This window comes from Rousettus aegyptiacus, unplaced genomic scaffold (genome assembly GCF_014176215.1).
Source record: "Rousettus aegyptiacus isolate mRouAeg1 unplaced genomic scaffold, mRouAeg1.p scaffold_m13_p_10, whole genome shotgun sequence".
In the NCBI taxonomy this organism is placed as follows: domain Eukaryota; kingdom Metazoa; phylum Chordata; class Mammalia; order Chiroptera; family Pteropodidae; genus Rousettus; species Rousettus aegyptiacus.
In genome coordinates, this window is record NW_023416285.1 from 48251868 (window position 1) to 48264997 (window position 13130).

The following is a 13130-nucleotide window of genomic DNA, read 5'->3' on the forward strand; positions in this document are numbered from 1 at the left end:
GCAGCATTATTTACAATAGCCAAGATATGGGGGCAACCTGGGTGTCTAGCAATGGATGAACAGATAAGGAACAGATGGTATATATACACAATGGAATATGACTCAGTCATAAAAAAGAATGAAATCTTGCTATCTGCAACAACACAGATAGACCCAGATGGCATTATACTGAGTAGATAAGTCAAAGAAAGACAAATGCCCTATGATTTCACTTACATGTGGAATCTAAAGAAAATAAACAAATAAAACAAATTCATAGATACAGAAAACATTTTTATGCCAGATGGGAGGAGGGCTGGGTGTGAATGAAAAAGGAGAAGGCATTAATAAATAGAAAATGGCTGTTATAAAATAGTCATGAGGATATAAAGTAAGCATAAGGAATATAGTAAATAATATTTTAATAACTATGTACAGTATCACATGGGTACTAGATTTACCAGGGTAATCACTTCAAAATTTATATAAATGTTGTATAAATCACCACACTGGACACTAATATAATATTGTATGCCAACTATAATTTAAAAAAATTTATAATTATTTTAAAAAAAGAAAAAATGTATAACAGTGATTTTTCTGGTAATAAGAGATACATGTTCATCAACTATGCAGAGTATGTTTAACATTATATTTTATATTTGGAAAAGTTAAAAAACAAACATTTTTATGCTAAAGTCCAGAAAGAGCACCAGATTTTCTCAATATTATTATAGGAGGTAAGAATTTAAAAAAATTAACAAATAGCAATTCAAACTGCCAGTGTTCACAAATTTATTTTAATTGAGTCTACATACCTTCTTTCCCAGTGCTATATCCAATGTCAAATCAAGATAAACACCTTGCTTTGGATTTGTAAAGTCCAGAATCTGAAATTTCTTAAGTAAGTGAATAGCCTTCTTCACCTCATATATCTGCCTTGGATATAGGCGTTTTAAGTAAACATCATCCTCAGGTTCACCTTCCATAAAGGGATATGACTTTATTTTTTCTATCTCATCTTTTTTGTCTACATACTTTTTCTTTGGCACCTTTTTTTGTTTTCTTTGCAGGCCTTGAAAAAAAATAAATTCAAGATCAGTTATCTCAATATATAATCCAAAAGACTTTAAAAAGCCAATGTACAGAAGACAGAAAAAATAACAAAAGATAGTTTATTTTAATTCAAAAGCATGGAATGCTTTATAGTTTTTCTAGTTTAACAAATATTAAGTGAACTTTTATACTATTTGCAGTTGATGCAAAGTTCTGCTCTCCAGAAATTTAAGAGGAGTACAGGAATAGATATGCAAACAGGTAATTTCAATATAATTTGTTAAGTACTATGAGAGTGTTATTGGGGAGGTAGAATGAACATTTAACCCAGCCTAGTTGGCTAAGAAGAGGTACTGGAAGAGATCACCCAAAGGGAGTTCTTAAACAATAAAGAAGAATTAATCCAGGTATATTACCCCAGAGAAATGAAAACACATGACTACACAAAAACTTGTACACAATGTTCATAACAGCATTACTGATCATAGTCAAAAAGTAAAAAGAACCCAGATACCCATCAACTGATGAATGGATACATAAAATATGGTCAATCCAAAAAATGGCATATTAATCGGCGATGAAAAGGAATGAAGCATTGATACCTGCTACAGTAGGTATAAACCTTAAAAACATTAAGCTAAGTAAAAGAAGTCATAAAACACCACATACTGTATGAGTCCATGTATACAAAATATCAAGAATGGGAAAATCAACAAAGATGAAAGTAGAGTTAGTGGTTATCTAGGACTGCGGGAAGGAGATTAGAGAAACGAAGAGTGACTGCCAATGGGCATGGGTTTTGGGGGGGTAAATAATAAAAATGTTCAAAACTGACTGTTGGTGATACTTGCATAATTCTATGAATATACTAAAAACCACTGAACTGTACACTTTAAATGGGCAAATTATATATGTAAATTACATCTCAAAAGGCTATTACTAAAACAAAAAACAAAAAAACAAAAACAGCATTAGCCAGGCTAAGAAACAACGTAATAAAAGTACTGAAGCATTAAATAGAATGGCACACAAAGGGAGCATATTACAAGTTCTAACTGACTAGAGGAGGGGTTGGCAAACTTTTTCTGTAAAGGACTAGATAGCAAATATTTTATGATCTCTTATCTCAAAAACTCGGCTCTGCTGCTGTAGGTGAAAGCAGCCATAGACAATATTTTTTAAAAAAATGAATATAGCTGTGTTCCAATAAAACTTTATTTATGAACACTGATTTAAATTTTACAATTTTCACATGTTACAAAACATGTTCTTTATTTTTTTCCCAATCATTTAAGAATGTAAAAATCATTCTTAGCTGATGAACCACTGGCCATATTTTGCTGACTCTTGAACTAAAGAGTAAAGCAATAGACAGGAAACAGCAGATGAGGTTGATGAATCCAGATCACAGAGGGCATCCTCTAGAGACAATTAGATGCCAATGAACAGGAGTGACATCTGTATTTCAAGTAGAGTATTCCAGCTGCAATATAAGGGATGGATTTGAAGGAAACTAGATTGGAGACAATTAAGAGTCTATTCTCTTTCTTCTCAAATAGATATGAAAGCCTGAACCAGAACCGTGAATGTAATAGGCTGGAGAAAAGGAGAGCTTAGAAAGATATTTACAAGGTAAATATTAAATATAGGTAAAGGGGACAGAGAAGACTCTAGAATACTTCTTAGGTTTCTGGCTTGTGCCTCTCAGCATAGAGTAGTAACATTAACTAGGACCAGAAATAAAGAAAGCAAAAGAGAGATGTAGTCAGAGATGAGTTCATTTTGGGGTAATATAGAGTTTGAGTGTGGGGTTAGTTGCATCATTGGCCCCAATTCTTTATCCTCTGTTAACCTGAAAATAAAAGACCTATGTGAGAAGCAACAAGCATTTATTTGAGATCCAAACAGCTATCCTGGAAATACTGACCCATGAAGAAACCCAAATAATGTTCCAATTAGAAGGTAAAAACAAGAGGTATTCATGAGAAAGGGAAGGGGAACAATTACATCAATTAAATCATTAACGATATCAATAGAAGTAACTAGGGAGGAAGCAAAAGAACTAAAGTGTTAAATCACAGCTATATTCAGAGACTGCAATATGCTGATCAGCCCTGTGGCCATACCATGAGGAAACCTGCAAAACAAAGGAAGATTTCTCCTGAGATTGCTACCATTTACCCACACCAGGAGGGAAAACAGGAAAACAGAGTCTTTAAGTCATGCCCTACACAAAATAAAATCATTCATTCCCTCTGGCTAAAACCATGGGGAACTTATGGATCAAAGGATGGGAACTGCCAGCTGGCCTTTCTGCTACATATTATCATCCTTTCTCACTGTATGCCAGTATCAAAGGAAAATGGGTAAACAAAGTCTTTAAACTATAATTAACAGAAACTAAAATAATATATAAACTCAATTCCTCGAACACTTGGGGTCCCTCTCAGTGTTTTTTTTTTTTTTTCTCTCTGTTCTTCTGTCTCTCTCTCTGTCCCTCTGAATTTTTCTCAGGCTCTCTTACTCTCTACCTCTGAGGAGACCACTGTCTATTGAGGGGTGTTACCCGCCCCTCTAATATATTTTCTTTTGTCTCTAACTCTGGCATGCATTTGAATTCTTTCTTGTGCTCAGCCAAGTACCCTCTCTCTCAGTGCAGAGCTTTAGCTTCCCCCAACTCAGAGAAATTTGCCCTGCCCTGCACAGGAAGGAAGGCATTTCTGTAGGTGCAGATAAGCTAATACAGTGATGCTAATGCTAAAGAATGTTTTTAATTTTCAGTCACAGTCTGCTTTCTTGTTAACTTTGCAAACAGTTGTTTGGGATACAAGGTTGCTTTAGGCCCAGTCCAAAGGTTATTTTACCCAGCTTTAACATTCCAAAGATTTGAGGAGTAAGACCTGCAAGGCAGTTCCTCTGGGATAGCAGCTCCCACTCTATTAAAGTAGCTCCATTTATATTATATTTTTACACCTCTTTCTCCATTCAAATCCCTTTGCTAAATGACTTTGCACTGCCTTCCATTTAAAGAAGTGAAGTTTATTTCCAAACACCCTGATTTGGCCATGCGACTACTTTGGCCAATAGAATAAAGCAAAAGTGAGTTTCTCTGCTCTAAGCTTAGGCCATAAGAAGCTTCATCTGTTTCCACTTGTACATTTGCATTTCTGCCATTTTCATAAGAACATGCCTGAGCTAGCCCAAAGATGGGAGGATGAGAAATGTGAAACAGAGCTGCCCCCACAGAGCCCCAGGCTATATCAGACAATTCTCTCCAGACCTGCCTAATCAGATTGGAAGCATGCCCAGCCAAGGTCATTAGAGACACCCATCCAAACCTATCTTAGATCAGCCGACCCGAAGATGTGTGGGTTATATGGCAAAAGCTAACAAGGTGCTTGTAAAATATCGAAGAAAATATGTTCAACAAGTGATTGCAATTGAGTTTGAAGCTAAGAAGACAGAATTAGAGGTGATAGATTTTCTCGGCATTTATTCAAATCACACCTACAATCTTTTAACCATAAACGTTTTAAACTAGCAAAATAATATTCTATAAAGATGTTTGAGTTCTATGGTAGGCAGAATAATGCTTCCCAAAGATGTTCTATCTACATGTCAGAAAAGACTTTGCAGATGTGATTGAGGTTAAAGAGACCTAAGATGGGGAGAGTATCTTGAAATACCCAGGTAGGCCCAATCTAATGAAACAAAAATCCTTGAAAGCAGAGAAACCCTCCCCTTTCCCACTTGCATCTGACAGAGATGAGAAAAGACAGGAGAAACTCTAGCATAAAAAAAAAAAAAATTAATTTGCTGCTCTTGGCTTTGAAGATGGAGGAAGGTGGGGCGCAGGGGGGAAGAAGGGGCTACAAACCAAGGAATGTAGGTGGCCTCTCAAAGATGAGGCAAGAAAACAGATTCTCCCCCGAGGCTCTAAAACAAAATCAAGCCCTTCTGACATCTTGATTTTAGCCTAGTGAAATCTTGTCAGACTTCTGATCAACAAAACTATAAGATAAACTTGTGTTGTTTTAAGCCACAAAGTTTGTGGTAAATTTTATGGCAGCAACAGAAAGCTAATATGTAGGCTTATAAAATTTACATGAAAGAAATGGATGACAGTAAAATTAAAAAAAAAAAAAAGTACCTCAAAAACTAATCCAAAATATAATTCTATTCTGTTTTAGCACTCAATGTATCCTCATTACCACAACTACTAAGAGTATCCTCCCAACTAATGAGCAATTCAACAGAATAGCAGATAATGCTCATGCTTATTTTTAACAGGGCACAGGTGTCCTTCTGGGCTGATGACAATAAATCTAAGCAGGTGCCCAATTGGATGGATACAATAAGCCTCAACAGCTATGTAGGAAGTATTCCGCGAAGTCCTGAAATCTTCCAAACTGGAGAAATCACATTTTTACTTTATATTTAGTAAAAGAGAAGTGAGGCCAATAGAAGGAACCTAGAGAGCCTGTTTTAGTAATAAACTCTCCAACTAAAATAAACAAAATGAATATGTCTTAGCTGTAACCTACAGATTTACTTTACATAAATGCTGATTTCACCTCTAAATTTTTAATCATAGCTGGACCTGTCCATTTAATTTGCAGTTAATATGAAAGTCCCAGAAGCTGGAAAAAAAATTAACTTAATAAAAATTTTCAAAACCCAATAAAAGTCTGATACATATAGAGACTGAGTTGGGTATACAATAGTTTACTCATTTGTACTTTGGACCTTGTTTCACAAAATATCTGAGGTGATTCAGTGAAAATATTTTTAAGTTAAAAATGGAATACTACTTTAGTTTCAAAAAAAAGTAACATCATTACAACACAGATCAAATAGGACTCTAAGGAAAACACTTTCTTCCAAATAAAAAAAAAAAAAACTGCAGTTGAACAAATTTATCAATAATAATAAATTTCATAGACCCCTGCCTGTTTTCCATGGCCCTCCAAAAAATGTCTATCTTTATTTATAAGAATCACAACCAGAAGAACTTTGTTGTTCGTGCAAATTTATCAATAATAATAAATTTATCAATAATAATAAATTTCATAGACCCCTGCCTGTTTTCCATGGCCCTCCAAAAAATGTCTATCTTTATTTATAAGAATCACAACCAGAAGAACTTTGTTGTTCGTGCAATTACTTAGGGCCCTATCAGGAGAGCTCAAATACTATGATTCTCAGAGCATAAACTAAATTATACTAGAAAGGTTTTTGGGAAGGTTACAGAGAAATATCTAGCAGTCTAAATCTAAGCGAACAGAATTTAGGTGGTTACCTCGACAACTAAACCACACAGATTAAGTGAGTAATAAGAGACTGTACTCAGGTAATAACTTTTACCCTGCCTGAAAGCATGAAAGGAAAAATATTTCATGGTTATTTCCAAATAATTCCATGGTCTTACACTGAACAGTGTAAGAAAAAATCAGTGCTATAATACAGCTCACTTTAAGAACTCTGAAGATCTGTGTGACTCCAGAGATCCAAGTCGTCCTTTGAATACTAAAGAATCTTTTACACTGAAGAATGGAGGAGGAGGGGGTGGCAGGAATACAGCCTCTGTCAAATTAAACTAAAGAGAAAAATGCCTAGGACATGCAACTATTAATAGAATGTAAATGTCTGGAATTCTTATTTCTCAGTGTAAATCACATGAATAAATTCACTAATATTTCGATGCCGGTTTATTCATTAAACTAAATACAAGTTCTGCTTCAACTTACAATATAAAAGTTGACAGAATAAAACTCAGTTAATAACAATACAAATAAATTAAAATTTAAAAAAACAAAAGCTGGAAAGAGTTTTAACAATGACAAAGAGTCAGATAAAAATCACAACTTTTCTTGAACCCATCACATAGCTGAAATAGCAAGGCAACCAAGTAGCCTGAACGTCAAGGAGAGTCAGCCCATACTCCCTACCCCCACATGCATACACCAGGACAGTCTCACCAGTAGCAGAGTATGAGAGGAAGGCAAGCAGATAAGAAAAAAAAAAAAAAAAAAATCAACTAAAATTTTAGGGCTAGTGAGACAGTATAAACCCCCTGGGGGAGGCAAACATAAGGGGAGTTCATAGTCAGTTCATAGGCCCTTTCCACAGACCTTTACCAGATTTTCCTCAGAAAGACTGGAGCAGGCCATGAGACAAGAAAGCCTCCCTAAGGGAACAGGCATGGAGGAGATAAGCTATGCTGCCAGAAAGGCATGTAAAGATGAAACCCTCTAGGGCACAGGTAAACACTCATTGTATATAGGGGAAAGAAAGAAGAAAAAATACCACTAAGACTTCTATAGTTAGGGGTAGGGCAGGAAACAAAAAGTTGGGAAAGATTCTAGACATTCTTGAACAAGACTTGCTATATATACATACCATGGGGAGATGGGACAGAAAATCTGAGAAAATCCCATCCCCGAAGTCCAGCCGCACTGAACCTACTTAAGACGAAGACTGGATTTAGGAAACAGAGAATCCCTCTCACACCTATCACCAACCTAACAAGCACTGAGTAATAAGCAACAACAGTCTACTGCTATTAGGGGAATATGGAGAGAGACACCCCCACTCTTAGGCGCAGTGCGCAGGCAAGGCAGCTGAAAACGATGGTTCCCTGAAACTGATCAGGAACTAGGAACACAGAGAAAAACCTTCCAACAACCCAGCCCCCTCCCTAAGCACAAGGTGACAGTACAGAAACTTAAAGCTGATAGTAACCATAGCAATGACAAAACCAAAACTTAACTCAACTGACTGATTTAACCCAAGGCTCTGAGAGAAGAGGCATGCACATTTCCAGGCCTAAATACTAAGTACTTCGGTCTCTCCTTTTCTACACAAAATGTGTGGCAGTCAACAAAAGAAAACTGAGACACTTGAAGAAAAAGAATCTATTGTCAAGAGAGAAACAGAACCAGAGTCAGAGATGACATGGTGGCCTTTTTATGAGGATCTGCCAATGACAAACCATGAGTGTATATATATGTATATATGGAGGAGTGAGGACATTCAGAATGACAAGAGAGCGAAAAGCAAGCACAAAAAATTAGCCACGAAACAACCATTTTTTTAATATACTATGAAGTCAGTAGATTAAAAAATTAAAACCACAACTAGAATTATGAATACTATGATTCTCATCAAGCTACTCAATAACTCTCATTGTCCGACATGAAAAAAATTGCTAATAATTTTTCATATTTTTTCAAAAGTATGAGTATTTTTTATGCTATACTTTTTTAGGTGAGTGAAATCATTTTAAAGGTGTTCTAGAATAGAATATGGAGCAGATATAAAATGAAAAATTTCTACAGGATAAAAGAAAACATTTAAAGATAAAAGTCTTAAAATAATATCTTTAATAAACAAATACTTCAACAAAGCAGAAAGGAAAAAAAAAACAGCCCAATAGAAAATAGTCAGAAGATATAAATTAGAAACACACAGAAGAAGCACAAAAGATTGACAATATCGAGGGCTGTTAAAAATGTGAAAACTGGGCACTCTCACCTCTGCTGAGTGGGGATATAAACTATTACAACCAATACTTCTCCAACAACAACTTCTGTGAACAGTAAAAAATTCAGGTACTATTCATACTCAAAGAAGACTCCTTTCTAGTTACATTTCTGCCACCTCCCTCTTCATCCTATATGCAAGTCATATCAGACTGTATTACATCCACATTATTTACTTTCAAGCCTCTATACCACTGAAACATCTTTCTCTCAATTCCCCTGCAAAATTCTATCTATCTTTCAAAATCCAGCTCAAATACGTCTGCCCCACTCTCCTCCAGGTAAAACTGGCATTTCATCTATAATCCCATAGCACTTGATCCATTCCTCTACAATAAGAGTTAAAACATAAAGTTATTTCAGAAATGTGCCAATTTATAATATATAAAGAGCTACTACTAATCAACAAAAAAGGACTAGGACATGAGCAGAAAATTCACAGTAAAGAAAACATAAACCACTCTTAAATATAGGAAAAGATATATAACTTTAGTAATAATAAAAACAGAAATAGAAATCCAATCATGATACCATTTATTACCTATCAAATTTGGAAAAAAATCAAAAATTTTGACTATACTGTATATGTGAAAATAAGCATCTAATAATACTTGCTGGTAAGGACATAAATTGGCAAGATCTCTATGAAGGCAATTTGTATTGCCTATCAAAATGATAAATGCACACTCAAGTCTCTTGACTCAACAATTCTATTTCTTAGAATTTATACTACAAAAATATTCATAATATTTCACAAGATCTATGTACATGATTATTCATGCAGGACCATTTCTAATAGCAAAAAAATAGAAAAGCTAAATGTGCATCGATAGAATGGTTCAAAATTATGGTAAATTCACACAATAAAATATTACACCCATGTTCATTGCAGCATTATTTACAATAGCCAAGTCTAAGTATCAATTGTTGGATAAATGTATAAAGAAACTGTTGTATATACACAATTAAATATTATTTAGCCATATAAAAAGAAATTTGCCATTTGGAGCAAGATAGATGAATCTTAAGGGCATTATACTTAGTGAAATAAGTTAGAGAAAGACAAATATCATGATCTCACTAATATGTGGAATCTAAAAAATAAAAAAGTTCATAGATACAGAGATTAGTGGTTGCCAGAGGCACAGGGTGAGGGGTAGGCAAAATGGATGAAGGGGGTCAATAGGTATAAACTTCCAGTTATAAAATAATTAAGTAATGAGGATGTAATAAACGGCATAGTGACTACAGTTACAATAGTGCATCATATATTTGAAAATTGCTAAGAGAGTAAATATTAAAACTTTTTATTTCAAGAAAAAACTTGTAACTCTGTATGGTGATGGATGTTAACTAGCCTTATTGTGGTGGCCATTTCACAATACATATACTATGCTGTATACCTGAAACTAATATAATGTTGTATGTCAACTACACCTCAATTTAAGAAAAAAGATGACAAGATAATTCAATCTGAAACAACCTCCAAGATATGTGGTTAAGTTAAAAGCAAGCAAGATACAGAACAGGGATAGAAAACTATTTTCCTCTACTCACGAAAATTCTGACACCAAATGCATGGGTTTTTTCCCCACACCATCCACTTCTCTGACATCAGCTGGGTGTCCTACAACTCAATACAATTCTGATCCTATCTACCTGGCTTTAATATCAGATATCACAAGTTAAGGGCTCAGTCCCACAAGACTGTCCCCATTTCAGGTGGCAATCACAAGCCCGGCTGTCCAGTACTTCTGGACAATGGGCTATAAATCAAGGAGTCTCACAATCCCAAAACTTCATAATCTGCTAGAACAGCTCACAGAACTAAGAGAAACACTCCTTTAACCTTTACCAGTTTATTATACAAAAAAAGGATATGATAAAGGATACAGGTGAATAGCCAGATGAGGCGCTAGCTATACAGGGCGAGGTCCAGAAGTGTCTGGTGCACAGGAGCTTCTGTCCCCCATGGGTTTGGGAGGACCACCATTGTGGCACGTTGTTTGTGTTCACCAACCCAGAAGCTCTCCAAACCCAACAGTTCAGGGATTTTTATGGAAGCTTCACCTTGTAGGCATGACCAATAATGAACACAATCTCTATCCCCTCTCCCCTCCCTGGAGGATGGGAAGTGGGGCTAAAAGTTCCAAACTTCTAATCATGGCTTGGTCTTTCTGGTAAACAGCCCCAATCCAAAAGCCCACCAAGAGTTGCTTCATTAGTAAAAAGGTGCTCCTATCACCAAGAAATAAAGGTTTTTGGAGCTCTATATCAGGAAGCAGATCCAAGACCGAAAATTAGAACAAAAGATGCTCCTAGCATCTCTATCATTCATGAGATTTACAAGGGTTTTAGGAGCTCTGTGTCAGGAACTGAGCAGAAGTCAATATAAATATTCCTTATTAAGTCACGAAATCCTAGCTCCAACAGTAACTAGCTCGGTGACCTTGGGCAAGTTATATAATCTAGCCATGCCTTGCTTTTGTCTCTAAAAGAGAGCATAATAACAATAGCTTCTACATAAGGTTCCTGTAGGAATTAAATTCGTTATTGAACATTAGCGTTCAACAAATGTTTAGTATTATTATAATAAGTCATATATTGAATTTAGGGCTATAAAGTCAAAGAAGCAGAGATAAACTTTTACAACTATACGTCCCTGTATTTATAGAACCAAGCATATTTTCTAATCAAATTTTTAAATAATTACAAATGAAATAACTAAAAAAAAAAAGTACTTACTTTGTAGCAGCAGCAAAATGTCTGTTGGACACCTGAACACATACAGAGCAAGGATAAAGTGTCTGATTAGCTATCTTGGAGAGACTATGCCTTTGATGCTGTATCAAGACTTGAAAGAAAAAAACATGTAAAATGTTAATATTAAATAATCATTACTTCCATAATTTTTACATTCTTAATCAGTGTTTTCCAAAACAAAAATATTCAATATTTTGTGATTCTTAACCATTCTTTGAAAAGTATAATAACGGATGCTCCACTTCTTGAAACTAAAGTCAAGTAAATAGATATAATTGAACAATTTTGTCTTCACTTACTTTTAATATAGTTCAGGCTCAGAATACGTTAGCTCTATTATTACAGACTATGTATATGTATCCATAAACTTTTAAATAATATAAATTTTATTCATTTTAATAGACAATACATTCAGAAAGTTAGTTGTCCAAGATACTTCTGAAGGATAAAAATAAAATGTAGGGAATTGCCTTACCGGAGATCAAGACTTACAAAGCTACGGTAATTAAGACACTTTAGTACTGGCACAAATATAGAAAGACAGACTTATAAAACGATATACGGCCTAACAACAGATTCATGTACATATGGATATTTGAAATACATAAAATGGAGATTATGCTGTATGTTGTCCCCATCTAAAACCTACCTTATTTAAATAATAGTACATATCGCTGTGCTTCAAAAACACAAAACAAAAATTTTTAAAAGGACTGTACCAAAAAAAGGATGTCAATCTAGTCTTTAATTGGACCTTATTACGTGCTGAAAAGAGTTGCTACCAATAAGTAGGACAGAATCAGTCGCCAAATGACAACTGTTGATCCAAATTAGACCACCTGCAACGTTGTGGTACTCCGAAAGCACCAACGAAGCATTCTGCAAACGATGAAGTTGACAGTTGTGAGCCACACAAATATACCACGTTGGTCTTATCAGAATTCACTTAACGTATCAAATGCCTTTTCCCGCCCCCAGCCCATACCCCTAGTATCGGAGACCGAGCCTCGCCCTTGCCTCTGTCCCTACCGGTGGCTGGAGGGGTGTCAATGTACCTCTAACTCCTACACCCACTTCCCCCTAGGGTGGACGGCTCCAAAAAGGAGTGAAACTGCTGATATGGTCGCTTTTCAGTAGCAATGACCTTCTGGAGAAACTAGAGCCCAGAAAGAGGAGGGTTTTCCAGCCCCCCAGTGCAGACCCGTGCCTAGGCAGGTCCGCCTTGCACTCTGCTGCAACAGGAGGCTCCGCGCCAGAAGTCTTTTTCTCGCCACAAACCCAGATGGCCCATTGCTTTACCTCTACCGAGGTATCTGACGGCCGCCGCCATGTTTACTGTTCCGGATTGTGTTTACAATATTGGTCCTACGCGTCAGTTTGGAAGAGGTTTTGAAAGGGTTCCCTTCCGGAACTGGCGGAGGGGGAAAGGATTAGAAGAAGCAAGAAGAAAGGGGCGGGAACCAAATCCGGCTTTCATGCTGTGGGGGAGGGCGCAGGGCGCCGGGGCCCCGGAGCGATGTTCCCATCAGTCCTCCGAGGGGTCCAGGACTCTGTGTTTCGTGCTTCCGGTACGACAGCTTAAACACCTTCAAGGAAATCTGTTTTTCCTGGGGAATAGAGACTGGCGATGCCTTATTTAATCTTTTTTTTTTTTAATTCTGCAATTGTACTCAGAACATTCATTTTAATAGATTGTGAGAATACCCAAGAAAGCAAGGAAAACAGAAAATCTGAAGAATCTCACAAGCTTCCACCGCCACATTTCTAGCCTTGTAAAGTCTTAAACATTCG

The 13130-nt window shown here is 36.1% G+C and overlaps 1 protein-coding gene across 1 annotated transcript in view; it reads right to left on the minus strand.

Moving 5' to 3' along the window:
* MRPL1 (mitochondrial ribosomal protein L1) overlaps positions 1-12769 on the minus strand; it is a 57066-nt gene extending 44297 nt beyond the window's left edge. The window contains 4 exon segments of the mRNA XM_016154418.2: positions 798-1014; positions 1016-1054; positions 11322-11430; positions 12639-12769. Of these exon segments, the coding sequence (XP_016009904.2) occupies positions 798-1014; positions 1016-1054; positions 11322-11430; positions 12639-12669 (396 nt within the window). The 5' untranslated portion in view covers positions 12670-12769.
* Positions 12770-13130: the final 361 nt, after the last annotated feature.